The sequence below is a fragment of the Alternaria hordeiaustralica genome, assembly GCF_023758085.1.
Source record: "Alternaria hordeiaustralica strain BMP 2776 chromosome Unknown scaffold_21, whole genome shotgun sequence".
NCBI classification, from domain to species: Eukaryota; Fungi; Ascomycota; class Dothideomycetes; order Pleosporales; family Pleosporaceae; genus Alternaria; species Alternaria hordeiaustralica.
The window spans coordinates 200,023-217,187 of record NW_026056793.1 but is presented as its reverse complement, the minus strand read 5'-3'; the positions used below and the strand labels follow the sequence as shown (position 1 = coordinate 217,187).

General features: G+C 51.6%; 2 protein-coding genes across 2 annotated transcripts; one reads left to right on the top strand and one right to left on the bottom strand.

Annotated features, from left to right (window-relative positions):
* Window positions 1-543: 543 nt before the first annotated feature.
* J4E84_008376 (uncharacterized protein) lies at window positions 544-2,354 on the top strand (the record flags this gene model as incomplete). Its single annotated transcript, XM_049390952.1, has 2 exons — window positions 544-895; window positions 940-2,354. 2 exons carry the CDS (start codon window positions 544-546, stop codon window positions 2,352-2,354), a joined length of 1,767 nt encoding a protein of 588 aa, XP_049241294.1.
* A 10,549-nt stretch (window positions 2,355-12,903) lies between these two features.
* J4E84_008375 (uncharacterized protein) lies at window positions 12,904-16,473 on the bottom strand (the record flags this gene model as incomplete). The annotated part of the gene is made up of 1 exon (XM_049390951.1): window positions 12,904-16,473. One exon carries the CDS (start codon window positions 16,471-16,473, stop codon window positions 12,904-12,906), a length of 3,570 nt encoding a protein of 1,189 aa, XP_049241293.1.
* Between the last annotated feature and the right edge of the window lie 692 nt (window positions 16,474-17,165).

Sequence of the window (17,165 nt, the reverse complement as noted above, 5' to 3'; positions counted from 1 at the left end):
CATACCGCTCTCTTACCTCTTACCTTTTACTATCCTCTCGCGGTTCTCCCGCCAATATATTGCGAGCGCATTACGTCATGCTGCGCATCGACAACGCGAGGTAAAGGTAAAGGCAGCCGCCTCAATCCCCGCTGTCGTCGTCTATATCAACGTCTCAGCCTGGACCTCCATATCTCCTGCACCACACTCGGACAGTACTCAAAAGTAAGCCTTATTGCACAATCGTCAACGATATAAGTCATGGAGTAACCCTCCTCACGATATATCGATTCAGCAGGAAAGTCGGCCACGTTTAGGCGGAGAAGTGATTTCGAACGAGAGCAAAGGCAACTACGACGTAATTGTGCGCTCGACGAGGCTGCGCATCAAAGCGGTGAGTCTTTCCTTCTCGATACACTTTGAGAGATATGTATACTTACTGGCTGCGCAGGCCATTGCTCAGACGACGACACTCTCAGCATTGAGCATTACTCTTAACGATAACTCACCTTATCTCGAACCTACGTCTCACTTCAACGGAAGGACATCCATTACCCCGGTAATATGGCTCTACAACAGCAGCAATCAGCGAGCGTAGCGCCTCGGAATGAAGCTTGCGAAGAAAGTCCCTATGGCATCTTCGTCGAGGAAGACTTCATCGATGACTCGACCGGCATCGTACCAACTAAAGGACTAGGTATACCGTTAAGCCTCAAGGACCGCTTCCTAAGGCGCCTGTCGAAGATGCTAGGCACCGCAGCGAACATACGAGAGATACACACCGGCAACGCTATGGACATCTTCTTGACAAGAGACAAACAGTCGCCCCGGCCAAGCGTTGCGCTCGATGAAGGACTACGAGAATTTGTGCGCGAGCTCGAAGATGGGCTGGCCGCTGTTGCGATGCATCCGTCTGGTATGCTATACCTTGCCGCAAGCGTTCATTGCTAACATCTGTAGGACCGCGACTCGATCACGCATGCTCAGAACTATGGGATGTCATCCTTCTTTTCAACTATAACAGAGTCGAACAAGTCATACGAAGTATACAAAAGACTTTCGACGAGAACCGGAATACGTTTGAAGAGCTCGTTACGAGAATGTTCGGCATCGACGATATGGACAAAAAAGGCTCACTGTTGGATCGAGATCTCGGCGATAAGATCATCAGGCTATCTCATGACGTCCATGCGTTCGATGGCTCAATGAAGGAGTTGAATCAGCTCGTTCAGTTTGCATCGACTATGACGAGGGTACTTCTCAACCTACGAGATCGAATGAGGTACATCCTCGAGAGGACTTACTTCGCCAACAAGCTGTTCGATCTCATCTGCAGCCTCGGCTTCCCAGAGCGTGTCTACAGCACCTTGATTCGGGCTGCTAGGTCGTCGCAGACATTCAGGAACGTCACATTCCACCTGAGGCCCAGCTCACCGGCAAAGAACGTATCTTTCGCGACTCCAATGGCGAGTGCGACGCCACCAAACACCATTAAGCCGTCCTCGCCACCTAAGAAAGAGAAGTCGAAGCGGATGCAGCAGTACGAAGCGACAGCGATCGAAACGGCAATTGCAGGTCCTATCATACCCTCTCTTCCCCTTCCTCTTCCCTCTCCTCCTCCTCAGCCAGCCCCCACCAGCCTCGGTTCGCTGATGTCCGCGGTGCAGCCTTACCTCAATCAAAAGGATCGAGACCTTGCACTCCATTGCCTGCAGCCCGCAACCAAGCGTGAGACAGCGCAACTCGTCGGCACCGTCCTCAGAGAGAGGCTGCTACAGATGGAGACAGCCGCATGGTTCAGTTTCGGCTTCGTGACCGCCAAGGATGAAGAGCAAGAAAGGCAGCTAGCAGGGCTGTACGTCGCAATATTGAAGGAGGCCGAAGATCCCGAAGCCGCATTCCGCGAACTGCAGGCTGCCTTGGAAACAAATTCCATCGTCGAACTGTTCGATCAGTACGAATACAGCCATTTTCGCGACCTCTTTCCCTACCTCAAAGCCTTCCTCACTACACCACCACGCAAGCGCTCCACCGTATGGCGTCTGCGGCAGTTCATTCAAGACCCCACCGATGACGAACCTCCTGCATGTCTCCAGCGCGACTATGGATTCAAGTACTGTCGCCAACGCGAAGAGGTCCTCCGGCTCAAGGAAATCTACATCAAGATACTGAAGAAGCTGGGCCCGCAAAAGCTGGACATTGCGTGTGTCAACGGTCGATTGTCCGAGACGGCGATGAAAGAGGGCGTTTATGTTGATCAGAAGGACAAGCGGTTCCTGAAAAATGACTATGGTTCCCCGTTCCTGGGACTGGACTGTGAGGGTGGGCTTCAGAACTACCGCGGCCCGTTCTACAGGAAGCCGTTGAAGCTTTAGGTGAATGTGGGAATGAGCATGGTGTGTATGACGCGCACGGCGACGAGCCCTGAACATCCGCTTGACGAGCTCTTGGAGAAGGACGTGAAGCGACGACTAGGCTTTTGGCATCCCTGCGATGAAGGCTGGATGATGTGTGCATGCTATTCGGGCGATGGGTTTTGGTGTGGATCTTGCTTTCGGGGTTCTGCGGGATTGCTTGCGATCATTTCACGGAACTGGTGGCCAGCAAAAGGCGTTGCGATATACCCATGAGTTCTGGTGCTAGGGAAGGCGGCTGCGTGGACATGACTGGACCGATTGACTTTTTGATGTTCTTTACTCTTGACGTTTCCAAAAGTTGGGTTTTGCGTGCGAAAATGGGTATCTAGGACTTCTTTCAGCACCAAATGTGCAGCGGCTGAGGCATGCAATCTACTCATTTTGAAACATACCTTCTCTTGGTCAACTCCCAATATCTCCGTGGCGTGTTAATGGACTGGCCATGCTTTCCCGCGTCCTTGTTATTTGAGACCTGGACTTGCTCGCTCATCCTCACCCTCTCCGTCGAGAAAATCATGCACGTGACATTACCGCCCGTGGACGCATATATAAACCCCCCTCCGCACCATATCTTCTTCTTCATCACACACCTACTTTCCGGGTCTCTTCTCAAAAACGCAATGCGCTTCGGCCATGTGGTGCTTTCTCCAAAAAAAAACCAACTTCATTCGAAATGTCTGTCCCTCGGTCTTCCTCCTCTTTCTAAAATACTCTTTGGGTGCTCGCATGTGCAGAGCAGAGGTCTTCTCCTCTGAGTCTTTCCGACGCCGGTAACCAAAAAATAACGCTCAAAGACGCCATGTTGTCGAAAACACACAAAAAGGTCAAAATGAGTGTGGATGTTGCGAAACCCAAAATGGAGAGCAAGGCTACCGATGTGCTCGCTTGCTTTCCTTAGGCACATTATCTACGTCGACTTCACGACGGGTCTTGTCATCTTGCATCCTTCTTTTCCTGGGTCATGTTCCAAAATTCATCAAAGAAGACGCCATGATCTGTTGGCCTGGTCGACCAAAAAAATGAATTCGACGAGACATGCTGCGCACTTTCTTCTCTTGTTGAACCAAAACTTAATGGAATGGCTTAAATGTCGGTGTTTGAAAGCTTTCCGAAGCCCTTATATGTCGTGCGGACTTGCCCGCGCGTTGATGTTATACTACCTCCAAAACGCTTTTACAGGATGATGATGTGCGCTCCACCGTCTGCGCTAGCTCCATGGTCGAGACTAGTGTTGATGATGGGTATAAAGCTTCGATCGAGGTCGTGGGAAGTTTGTTGTCGCACACTCTTCTTCCTTTATTGTCTCAAAAAATCACGGCACAGGTTCATGTGTCGATCATAAAAGTGGAACTGTAGACCGCATGGTGTGCGCTCGCTCTGGCTTCTAGGTCTTACACCAAAATCACAAGAAATGTGAGCCATGGCGTTCTGGAAAATTTTGGTCGGAGTTGACATGTGTGCGTCCGTGGAGATGGGGCTGTACTTCCAATATCAAAAGCACAAACGAAAAAGCGCATGTCCTGCGCGTCCCGCCTGCGCTGCATCAAAGCGGCGCTCGAGTATAGAACCCGTCATCTTTTACGCGTTCTCCACCTTCTATATCATCTCGCAGCTGCGAGTGACCGAAACCACTGGCTCACGAAGTGATGCCTTCGTTCCAAATTCCACTGAGAAACTTTACATGTTCCTGCGCACTCGCGTGTAATCTTCGTCATTACCAAAAACGCGCTTCATCGTCTGCATGACGCTATCAGCGTGTTTCGAAAATGGGTGACAGACGCGTCATGTCTAAGAACCATCAAAATCCGAATATATGGGTTGGCGCTGGTTGTGGTGGTGTTCGCGTTGGGTACGCGTGCCGATGATGATGATCGGCATCATGGTGGCGTAATGAGGTGTAGCCATGACCATACCCCAGTCTGAGTCAAAGACGCACTCTGTATATCGATATGAATGAGGTTGGGGAATGTGGAACGTGGCTGTGGAATGAGGTTACGGAATGAAGTCGCGGAATGAGGTTGTGACATCGTGATGGCATCACCGAGGTTGATGACGTAAGCTTCTAGCGTGGTATCGACGCGTCACGTCTCCGACCACCATCGTGGTGCTCTTTCCTTCATCATCGCGTGTGTTGTTCGCCGTTGCGTGGATCGTACTGCTCGGTGGTATCGTTTCCAACATACTAGTTTAGTATTGCGTATCGATGGTCTTTGCGCAGGCCGCCTTTCCTTCTACTCTTCACCCACCATCCATGCGCTCGGCGCCATCGTCGCCACATCAGTCCCAGCGCATGAACACCCATGTATCGTTTTTTTGTATTTTCATATTTTCGTCTAGCTATATACACGTCCGCATTCTCAAGTCCCAGTATTAACCCTCCGATATTATAAACACACTCGCTACAGAAAGACCCGCACTCACAACCATCGCAAACCACCGACCCGATACCGAAACGCCCACGCTACAGACACGCACCGATAAACAAGGCCTTTCCAGAAAGCCTGTCCGATACACCGACTGCAATGAGCAAAGAAAAGAGAACGGACGACCGTGTCCGTCCGTAAACCGTTGTTCCGTAAACAAAGAAGCAGTCGAATCTCGAAACATTATGCCAGAGACAACGCCCACGCAAAGAAAGAACAACACCGCTGGCAATCCCCTCATGCCATCTCCGATTCCACGTACTGTGTACCATGCATCTTAACCTTAGGTACCGCGTCCCCTCCCGCGTCCCCTCCCTCTAGAATTTCCGCCTCTACCTCTACTTACAGGATTAGGATGGGCGGATCCTTGGCCGTAGCCTCGTCCACCACCCGCTGCAGGTGCCATAGTATGTTGTGGTGTACTGGTGGGTGCTGGGGGAATACCTTGGTGTCTACCACCCGCTACAGGTGTTATAGTATGTTGTGGTGTGTCGGTGGGTGCTGGTGGAATACCTCGGTATCCGCTGGGGGGTGCTGGTGCATTAACTCGTGGTGTACGTGAACTATCATGATGAGGGACTGTAGAATGTGGCGGATATGGCTGTGGCAGGGGAGATCCAGTTTGTAGAGCACTATTGGCTACTCTTGAGTTAAGTGCGCTCCACGAGCTGAAAGAGGCACTACTCTGGCCGCTTGCGGGTGTTTTTCCCCACGCTTTTGCGGTTCCGGACCACTTCGATGATGGGTTCACCGAATTTTCATTGTGAGTATAATGCTGAGGTTGATTTTCAGGATCATCGAGAATTTTCGCCAGTTCGGCGACAGGGTCCCAAGGGCTTTCCTGGCGACTGGCCCTACCAGAAGTACCTTGAGGTGGCGGTTGTGTAGAATACCCTACATGTTGATTCCCAAGCTGTTGTGTTGACGATGCTTGTCTTGTTTGTAGAGTACCTGATTGTGTAGCCCCGACACCGCCCGTAGTACCTTGCATGACGCTGCGCACTACATCTGGATTCATCTCGCTTAGTAGATCTCCATTGGTGAAAAGGCGGGCAGATGCTGGGGTTGGATAAATATAGGCACCACGCTCCTTCCCTCTAGAGCTAGCGACTCCTGGAATGTAGAGATCTCCAGGGGGTGGCCCTTGCCAAACCGCGTGGCAAGTTTTCGTGAGCATGGTGTGAAGTTCGGCTTCCGTATTTCTTTTCGCTCGGATACCATTTACACGGGCTAAATCGAACTTGAGTCTCCAAAGGGCGACCCAAAAGGTTGCGAAATGTCGAATAAAGTCCATTCTCACCTGTCCCACTATCCAAGGATTTGCAGCAACGATTTCCCCAGCCCGTTCTTCTCCGTTTTTAGTTTCTCTCCTTATATCGCTTGGATAGGGTTCGCCGGCGCGGTTGGTCGACATAGTGATTAACTAGGTATACGTTGGGATATCTTTGTGTTCAAGTGTCTGAGTGTTCGAGTGTGCGAGTGTTCAATTAGTTCGAGAGTATATAAGTAAGCTACTGACTAGCAGTAGATTGTTGGAGCTTTAATACAACGTTGGAATGGTGGAAGTAGTAGTTGTAGTTATTGTTGGTGGTCTGCAGAAGGAAAAGTACAGCACGTCTAACTATTTATATCTAGCAGTGACAAACGCCCTCGGCCTTCATGAATCGTATGTGACTCTATCTTGGTGACTTTCTCCTCTTGACTTCTTGTATGTGACTCTCGATATTTGACTCATTACGTGACAATACCAGAGTTCAAGAAAAGCTACTCGAACAATGGCTATTGTCTGTGACGCGATTGATCGCTGTCGAAAGCCGTGCAATTCACGTCATGCTATTGAGAGACTAGTATACCCGCTTGTTAGGCACAAACAAGCGATGCGCAGGCCTTCATGCCGTTCGGGCGTATGAACCACAGCTCACATGAAGATCTAAATATTGAAATACTCGCAAACAAAAGTCTCGAAGCAGTGTGCGTATGCAGAACCCGCGCTATATGTGCGTAAATTTAGAGCATTGGGAAGACATGCGCGACTTCCCTAGGATGTGCGACAAGTTTCGATCGAGAGCTAAGAACAGCTACGCAACACAAACATCGAAGAGGGCGAATCGGGATCGATATTAAAAAGATATGTAGAATGTTGTAGATTACGGTACATGCCAAGAATCAGTAATGACTAGCCAGCTACCTATGCCGCTCCGCAATGTCCATTGCAAAGCCGCTTGTCTTGTATAAACCCATGAAACACCGCTGCATATCCGACTGTACATATAACACCGCTGAAGAACTTCAAGAATACACAACGCTTAACTATCATGTGTACATCGACTAAAACCCTGGCTCTGAGACTTTTCATGCAAGCCGGCCATGCACCTTTATCACTCTCATAACCTCCGTCCTTTGCCTTTACCGGTGTAGCCTTGTTGTTGGCCACTGCCCGTTGATGCTGGATTTGGGGTGTTCCTCGATGATGTAGGTGCAAGAGGACTTGATGGAACACTAGTTGTTCTATTCTGTGTGACACCAAGATTGCTCGTCGATGATCCTGCTCTCGGCCTCTTCGGTACTGGCAATCTCGAGGGTGAACGATCTGCTGCAGGATTACTTCCAGCGCTTGATGGCGAGCTTGTCCTCACTTCCATAGAGCGCTCATGCGTCGGTGTACGAATCGCACTATTTCCGCGTTTATCACCAGGTCCTGGACTAGGCTCTTGAGATTTGCGATGGGTACGAGTAGACCCTGATGGCCCCGGAATTCCAGTTGGATTTGGTGTGGGTGTTCTAGAAATCATGAATTGTTTGAACAAATCTTGATACTCAGACTTATTACTCTTATTGCTTGTTTGAGAAGCCGGGCGAGATATGGGTGCAGGTGTAGCTGCACGAGAACGAGCTTGAGAGGGTTCACGAGCATGCTCCTTCATCATGGCGTCCATTTCCTCTGCGTCGGCGCGCTGCTTCTCATCAATGAAGGCGCTGGAAATATCGAATGCATGAATTCCGTAGTTCTGGGCCATGAAGTCTTTATCCATATGGGTTAGTGGACGTCCGTTTGTGAAAAGGCGGGTAGATCTTGAGGTTGGATAGATATAGGCACCACGCCCATTCTTAGCACGGCCTCCACAGTTGATCTCTTGAGGGGGTGGTCCATTCCAAACAGCATCGCAAACTCTTGTTATGATAACGTGAAGTTCTTCTTCCGAGAAATTTTGCACTCTGACTGTTCCGTTCTTAGAGGTCGCAACCCACCTGTCTTTATAATTGGCAACTAAGTGGATTTTGAAATGTTGGATGAACGCCGTCCTGACCCGTCCTTGTATCCAAGTATTTTCAGTAAGAATTTGCCTAGCCCGTTTCCCAGCATTGTCTTCTGCCTGTCGAATATCATAATCACTGGGTTCGTTGGCCATCTCAGTGATTGACTAGGTATACGTTGGGAGATCTTCGTGTTCGGGTGTTCGAGTTCTCGATTAAATAAAGGGTATATAAGTAAGCTACTGACCGGCAGTAGATTGCTAAGATGTTGGCAGTGTAGTGTAATGGAAATGTAAGTGTAATAGTTGTCGTTGTTCTGGGAAGAGATACGTGGAGCACAGCGGGATATATATACATGCTGTTACTCTCAGCAAACAAACAGGTTGATCGTATCTGACAGTTCCCTTGTAACATACTGAGCACTTGATAGTGTAGAGATTCACACATAGCTAGCAGATCAAGCATGTAGTTTGTAGAGCCTAAAATGTGTTGGCACTTGACTTCACCTTATTCACGTGGCACGGTGTTTTGCGTGTGGCATTGTACTGCTCGTAGTGTAGGTTTGATTGTAACATGATCGATTGGGAGCTTAAGTGATGATATTGCTCTTCGGCTAATGCTCTACGCAGTGATTGGAAGGGAGTGCTGTTCTTGAAGGGCTACGAGGTATCACAGACAATGGAGATCTGGAGATGTATACGAAGAGTGCACGCAGCGTGTTTGGTGCTTCACATAAAAGCAGAGTTACTCCTCGTTTTCGCGACGTACAGCGTCTGAAGTATGGGTAATGTTGATGCTTGCACATTGAGTGTCATTGGGGGTTTGACTTACCTCCAGGTTAATTCAATGACCAGCGTAAAGTCAAGTCAAACAATGTTTGACTGTGCGCGATCCGATCATAGCTTCTTTAGATACGATCTTCTTCCTTGCACCATGTATCTTCAACCTCCCATCTTGACAGAAAGCCTCTCTTCAGCAGGCAATCACCGAAGCTTTGTCCACATGTCTTTGAATACCTGCCCTACAGACTTTCGTTTGCGTGGATCGTCAAGACCATTTCCCCCGTTACTAGCTTCTGGGAGTTCAATAATGGGAGCCGTGGCGGTGGCCATACCCGTTGTGTGAACAGGCTCACGGGCGTCGCAGTTGCGCGGTGGAAGGTCGAGATTGACATAATCACCAGTCTGTTCCTTAACCAACACACCGTCTGAGGTTGCGCGCAGAGGTCCTTGCGATGCGTCTAGTCGTGATGACAATTGGTGGACCGACTCCGGCAGCTTCGGACGCGATGCTGGGGTATCTGAGGGCGACATGTGTGATTTTAGTTCCATGGATTTGGGTGGCTGGTATGTCTGGCTATCGAAAATGTTGTTTTGGTGAATCGATGAGGCGGGCCACAAAGCGATGGCTGCGCTGCCTCTCCAGAGTGAAAGAAAGCAACCAAGGTTCCGTCACGACGCATTTGCGCGCTACTTCGATGGATTCTTCTGGAGATATGATTGGGGCCGCGTTTCCTTCTGAACATTGATGCTTAAGTGTTAGTTCTTTAGTGAGGTGGCTGCCCAGGTGTGGTGTAGCAACGTGGTGCTGAAGTCAAGTGGTGACGGCAGGTATGGTACCTAGCCAGTGGACGCGAGGCTGGCAGCTACAAACGCAGTATCGGAACGGCGTCATGTGATGGTGAGACTAAGACTTTAGGTGCATGGTTGATGATAGAGGATCAAAAACCTCTCTCCGCTTAGTGCGTGTGGATTACGTCATCAAACAACTCATTTCGTGCGCACTTCAAAACCGTCACGAAACGCCCGCTGATCTCAACTCAAAGCTCGACATTTCTATTCGCGCCTACAACTGACTCCTACCACAAATATATAAACGCAATATGCCACAGTTCAAGTCACAACACTTGTCCAATGTTCCGCCAGTCCGCCATCCCGAGGTCACTTCCACCGCCGCGTATTCGGCCAACACTGCAAACTCACAATGCCAAAGTCACCGTTCAACCCAGGACACCCAATAGTACTACTAGAGTTAGCAAATCTCCCGATGCTCTCGTTATCTCGACCAACTTACTTGTACGTTTGTCCATTAGCTATAATATGAGCTTGCGCCCCATTCTTGCAATCCGGCTCTTGGTATAGAAGGCAGTAGCCACCCGGGTCAGGTCCGATAGACTGAGGACGGCTCAGAGCAAGACCAATCTCTTTTTGGTAAGAAATACAGACTGTTTCGTCAGCAGCAGCAGGAGGTGGCCACCACTTGCATGTTTGAGTTGCAGAAGGCGTGAAGTTTGGGCCGGGGCAGATGTAGACGCCGCCCGGTCGGCCTACTTTGACATCGCAGACAGGGGAGTTCGGATCGGTGAATGTGCGTAGGTCGGCGTTATTGCCGCTGAATCCTCCGCCGGTGGCTGGGATTACTTGGACAACGATGGTGTCTCTTGTGGGCGTGTTGACGGGGGTCGAAGCGGTGATGGCGAAGAAGATGCTGGTTAGGTATGTAGGGCAGATGTTCAGCATATCGATCAGTTGGGTTCGGGTTTAGACAGCAAGAAGGATGCCTATCCTTGAGGTAGCAGCGGCTCTTGTTCGTTGCTGGCACAATGGTGTAGAAGAGGTGGAAAGAGACTGACGCGGACGCAGAATCTCAATATATCCTCCCCGGGCGGCGAAACTGTGATGACTATACGTTACATTGGTGTCTTTCTTTTCAGCAATTACTACGACATCAATAGCTCGATGCGTCCCTTGCAATCCACTCGATCACACCCGAACTTCACAACGCCCTATCAAAGCGCCGAGCAAAGTCGAGATTCCTGCCATTGAATGTGGTACTGAACAGCACTGTACGATGCTAAAAGCAGACATAAATAGACCTGACAGCATACTTCTCCCTTCCTTCATCGTTACACGTAACATCAATCACACAAGAACTCTCGCATCAACACAGCACGGCATCCATAGAAATTATCAACAACCAACGCAAAGCCGCATCCCTCTCACACCACAATGCATCCACTCACCCTCTTCCCCCTCATCATCACCATAGCAACAGCTCTCCCCTTCGCCGTCAGCCCCAACCCGGACACGTCCAGCCAAGACCAACCAGACTGTAAACCCGGAGCCGAAGGCACCACAGCCGGCGTAACCTACTGCCTGTCCACAAACTTCAACGGGCCCTGCGAATGGCACGCCTACTACCCCGACCGAGACTTGTGTATGGCTTTCGACGAAAAACCAGAAAGGCGCCCCCTTTCCATCCGCCCTCAGCACGGTGGGTACTGTGAGTTGTTCAAGGACAACAAATGTGGGGGTGATCCGGTCAGCATCTGGAAGGACGATACGAGGACGAAGTTGGAGTGCCCGGGTATGAGTGATGCTGGGAAGCCGGATTGGTTTGGTAGTATGAGGTGTAGGACGGAGGACGAGGGGACGCAGAACTCGGATGGATCTAGTGGAGGGGAATACCAGGGTAGTGGGGGTTGTCTTGGTTGTTAGTGTGTAATCTTTATTTGCTTCGTGTTCTGACGTGGCAGTTGTTGTGATGATATAGCTAAGTAACGAGAGGCCAAAGGGGTCCATACCTCGTTTGCACCACGCGGACATGTCAACGTCAAGTTAGAGTTATCACGTCGGAAAACCTTGACATAGCCTCGGCTATAGAATAGATACTCCGTGATAGATTACATCAACTATTCGATTCAAAAACACGTGAAGATATCCACTAAGCTGAGTACCGGTTCCATTCCTCCTACATCACTTTCAAGGGCTGGTAGTGCGACGATGCAGGATGACGAGCCGCTCACAACTCCTGCACGACCAACTACCCAAACGACGAGACAGTCTCTTGAACGAGAGCTGGCGCATTCACGAGAGCAGTCGAGAGAGTAGATGCTTCGAAAACTACTGTGCAAGTCTTGCAGAATGTGCATGCCTATCACAAGTTTCCAGGAATTGAAGAACCTTTATCAACTCCCCGACTGTGTAGCGCGCCGTAACTCACTTCAGTGTGCGACTCTTTACTTTGGGTACTATCTACCCTATCAAATGTATAGGTTAGAACAGGCTGGAATACAAGCAGTAGTAGTAGTATTAAAGGTATTGCGTTGACGCAGAGCGACGACAATGTACTCACAACTCCCGTAATACATCACTACTACATACGCAATGATACTCCTCGTTAATAAGAGAGACTAGAATCCTAAGACTCTGTAACGCACCGCCCCTTCACACCCTACATCCTTTCCCCTATCCAATTCCTCCTACACAGCCCAACTCACTCACCCAATATCCTCCCATCCTCCCATCCTCCCATCCTCCCATCCTCCCATCCTCTTCCCTCCTCTCTACCACGCCCTTTTCGCCACTTCATCTACCAACACACCAACTTCTTCCCATGCCCCTCTCTCTCTCCACCTTCTAGTTTTCCACCTACCTTGCCATCGCAATCAGAGAAGCAGAACAGTCGCAGCACATAACCCGCAGACTAGAATTGACGTATCGACGTCTTTGAACAAAGTAAACACAAGTGGTATTATCGTAAGCCGAAGCCGGATCTTTGACTTCTCTCCCTCTCCCCCTCTCACTCTGCCTCTCCGTCTGCCTCTCCGTTTCCCTCGTTTTTCTTCCTTTCTTTCTTCCCTATCTCTAGTACACAGGAAACAAGATTCGAGTCGAGTCGAGACAAAAGAGACAAGGTATACACAGCCAAAATCAACAACTTCGAAAACAGTGTTGAACCTCAAAGATAAGAAGAAAAGAATACACCCAACCATACCACCTCACCTCTCCCTACCCCGTCTCTTCCCCCCTTCAAGCTCCAACCCCATACTAATAAGGCGCCCTCCCAACCCCACCCCCCGTCCCCACACTCTCCACCACACTGCCACTCACACTCCCCTCCCTATCCTCCTCATCCCCATCCTCAACCCCAATACTATCCAAAAAGCCGGTAAAATCCGGTTTACTTCCACTGCCCACCATACCCTTCGCCTCACTCCCCCTTCTGCGCTCGCCACTCCTGCCCCTACTAACCCCACTCTTCACACTCCTACTACGCCCAGCCTTACTTCCATTCGGCGCTGTCTTGGGTCTGGTTGCGAAATCGCGGGTGTCGCTCTGAGCGTGGCCGTTTGGTGAAGTGCCTGAAGTGCGCAGTTCTTCGGGGATGGGAGGGACGGGGGGGAGGTTGGTCATTGTGTAGGTGCTTTCTTTTGGGTTGGCCGCACCACCGACGCCAACATTATCATTCTTATTCGTGCCGAAGTTCATTCCCATACTCATTTCCGGGCGGGGCGTAAGCGTCGCAGCGGGTGTAGTCGGACTCTCAGGATTTTGAAGCTGTTGTTGGGAATCAGTGCCCGGCGGGTGCGTTGTTATGAAAGAAGCATCCGACAGAGAGTGTACGCTGACGAGCGAGTCACTCGCAGAAGACGCGTGGTCGGAAGAAGATTTGCGGTGCCGGTGCGAGGGGGCGCGGTGGGAGTAGCCTGTTCGAGGGGCGCCGCCACCGGATGTGGAGAGTGCGCGGCGGAGGTCGTCGACGCGGACTGTAGAGCGGAGGGAGGAGGAGCTGTTGGGTGTGTCGCCTGGACTGCGGCTGCGGTTTGGTGAGGAGAGACGGCCTACCAGACCATATGCCGCAGATGGGGGTCTGCTGTGTGCGCGTCTTGGGCTTTGGGCTGGCGAGCTACCATTACTATCGAGGTTGCCATTAGGGATGTTGACACCGAGGAAGTTGTTCTTCTGCGTGGCGGCAGTGTAATGTGTGCCTGTCTTGGAACCAGAGATTGAAGCAGATGATGAATCCTTCGTGTGAGAAGACAAGCAGTCTTCGCGACTCCAGTTCGCCAATAGATCTTCTCGGACCTTGAATGAAAGTTCCGGTGCACTCTGCTGGCTCACAGGTTGTGTCGGTTGATGAATGGTAGGAATAGATGCAGACACCGTACGGCCAGGTGATCCCGGCGGCGATGAAGGCGGCGAGTATAGGGAAGTCGAATAACCTTCCGATATCTTCTCGACCAATGCCTCGCGGTTGTCAAAGGGCTTGAGCGCTTCGTTCTCGACGATATCTGACGGGATAGCGACAGGTGTCGGGTGTGGCGTTTCTATCAGCTCAATCGGCATTGGTGGGACGCGTATGCTCTTCATCCAAAGGCCCTTGCTGCTTCTGCGCGTGATCTCGTTGTGGAGGGCGCGACCGACAGAAGAAACCTCAAAGTCCAAGGTCATGCTGAGTGCCCAGAGGTAGCCGTGTACCAAGCTTCCCAGGCGCAGCTTAGCACCGGGATCTTCGATGGTAACGATGTCCTCTTGCAGCCGCATGATCATTGGCAGCCCGCTCCTCGCTGCGTTCACTCCGAGCCTGTTCACCAGAGTAGTGAGCAATAGATGTAGGAGCAGGTAGTCCGCTTCAGAGTCGACGTAGTGGAGCGCATTCTCGTATACCGCCAGATGGAGTAATGGCAAAAACGTGTCCCTACCGCGTTTCGACACCCTCTCCCTGTTCGAAGCATTCGAGACCGCACGTCTAGCCAGCGCGTTCTTTTCATTCTCCTTCTCCTTCCGCCTGTAGTTGTCCACAATCTTCAAATCTTCCTTGTCCTTTTCCGTGTTCAGCCAGGTGATCAGCGCATCGACGTATGCTTTCCTGACCTGACCGCTTGGATCGCGAAGAAGCCACTGTGTGCCTTCCCAAACGCTCACGCCAACTTTGCTCCGCGACACAGAAGCCGATGAACCATCTGGCCTTCGGGTGTTCGCCGTCTTGATGATGGCCTTGACAGCATCAAGAGCAGTAATGCGTGCTGTTTCGAAGGAGAAGAACCGATCCACATGCGTCTTCTCCTGCATACTGATAGAGTCGGCCACAGCATCTATCGCACCTTCGGGGTTCTGTATCGCTTCGGTGGTGGAGGAAACGCTCGAAAGCCGCGATGGCTTTAGTCGGCTGAGTATGGCTTCCACCATGTCCGAGATCTGATCAGTGTAGTATACATGTGTCGCGAGATCTGCCATGCATCTCTGCACTGTGTCCAGAAGCTGCATCCTCGCATCAGAAGGCTTCTTGACGACTTCCATAACGACACTATCCAGATTGGCCGTCGACGATTCATTGCTACCCTCTTTCTCCGATACGACAGACGTTGTCTGCTGATGATGCGGTACGATGTTTGATCCCGGTCCGCCAAGCTGGAGGAGTAGCAATGAGTGAGAAATAAGCCCGACCAGAACATCCATGACACTCAGTCCGATGAAGTTGATCGTCGAGGCCAGAAGGTAGTCGATGATCGTCGCCAGAGTCAGCTGCCGTTCGAGGTCGTCTTCTACGATTGGACTGCGGACCAGGGCTTCCACTGCGCCTACTAGGATTGTGTATCGGTCTTGTACGGGAACCCATGCGCAGATCATAGCCATGAGTGTAGTGGCCCAATGGCTGCTTTCGTTCGGTGCAGCCTCTTGTAGGCTCTTGACATGCGATCCGATGAACTTGAGCACAGCGGACGTCGCGAGCCGGAGCTGTCCTCTGTTCACACCCTGAAATATGCTCCTCAGGGCCTGAAGCGCAAGTACTCCCACCTCCTCTTCCGCAAGCTTATCCGCATCCTCCGTTGTACCAGATGCCGCGATTGGGTCGCCGTCGTCGTCGTCGGTCCGCGCGGTGGACACACTCTGCCGCCGTCGCAATGCCAGCTCCTTCTCATGTTCGCCCTTGGTAGCTTCCCGCGTCTCCAACCGCTTGAGATACGCGCCGCTCTCTGAGTGTATGTTGAGGAGGATGACTGGTATGACAGCGCCCAGTTGACGCCCGGTCTCAGACCCCAGTGACTCAGACGAGGCAATGGCCTTGAGCGCCTGCAGCCCAGCCTTCCGGTATCTGATCGCGACCGGCCAGCTGACTGGTGCCTTGCCCGTCTTGACCGTCTCCTTGGACGCGAATTGGGCGTATAGTTGTACAATCTCCTCGTACTTCTTAATGTAGTCCTGGTCGGCTGCGAGGGCGGCGGGGTCCTGATGCGCGCATAGGGCTTCGAAGGTCGGCACTGACTCCTCGACCATAGTAACGTCGTTGGAATTCAGGATTGTGCGCAGGATATGCAGCACGGCGGTGGCATAGAGGGGGAGGTCGCGCGGGCACTTCTCAATCAGCGCCTTGATGATCTGCATCGTGACCTGCACATTGCCCGTCCGGACCTTCCACACATCCTTGGTCGCCCTCTTGTCTAGAAAGTCGACGACCTTTTGCAGCTTACTGCGGCGCGTGCTGGCGTAGAAGAGCAGGTAGCTCAGCTCGCTCGAATTGGCCTTGGCCTCGGCATCGCTCTTTTGCACCTTGGGGTAGCATTTTAGGACCAGGACCTGGTGCTTGGGGCGACACGCCTGCCGCGCTGCGTTCATCGAGGCTCAGGGTGGTGACGTTGCGGGTTCGATCGAGGTAAGCGGCAGCGATTGACTGGGATGCGGAATGCGAACGCGAAATCGTTGTCGGCGGCAGCGGCGGCGGCGATGACGAACGGCGGGGGAGGTTTGGGCGAGGGATGGATTAGGATAGTTGGAAGTGGAATCAATGGGCGGCGGGAGGACTCAGGGTCGCGGCATTATTCGTGCAGCAACAGTTGTTCACTAGCCCCAGGCATGTGCGTGCAACGGACGATCGCGGGTCAGGGAGCGGACTAGGGGCATCTCCACCTCTGGACCTGCGCCTACACAACAGCCATTTGCGAGTAGCACCAAAGCTATGATAGTTTGATTGAACTACCTGGAGCATAGACAACGAGGCTGCTCTTGACCTCCTCCTCCACCCCACCTCCTCCCCGCCGCCCTCCGCCTCCCCTGCCCACCCACGGACAGTCGCGGAATAAGGAGTGGCTTGGATAAACATGATCGGCCGTATCCATGTCCGGCCCAGAGATGTGGTCACTGCCCAACGTTGCCTGCCAAGCCGTCGCCGACACAACACCAACACCAATCTTTGTCATACATGGGAGGTTGGTGAAACAAACTACCTAGGTACTTGTTGGACGCCGAAACAACTATATTGGTTTTGTACCACATAGACGTCGGTACATCTTGTAGAGTGTTGTTTCCTG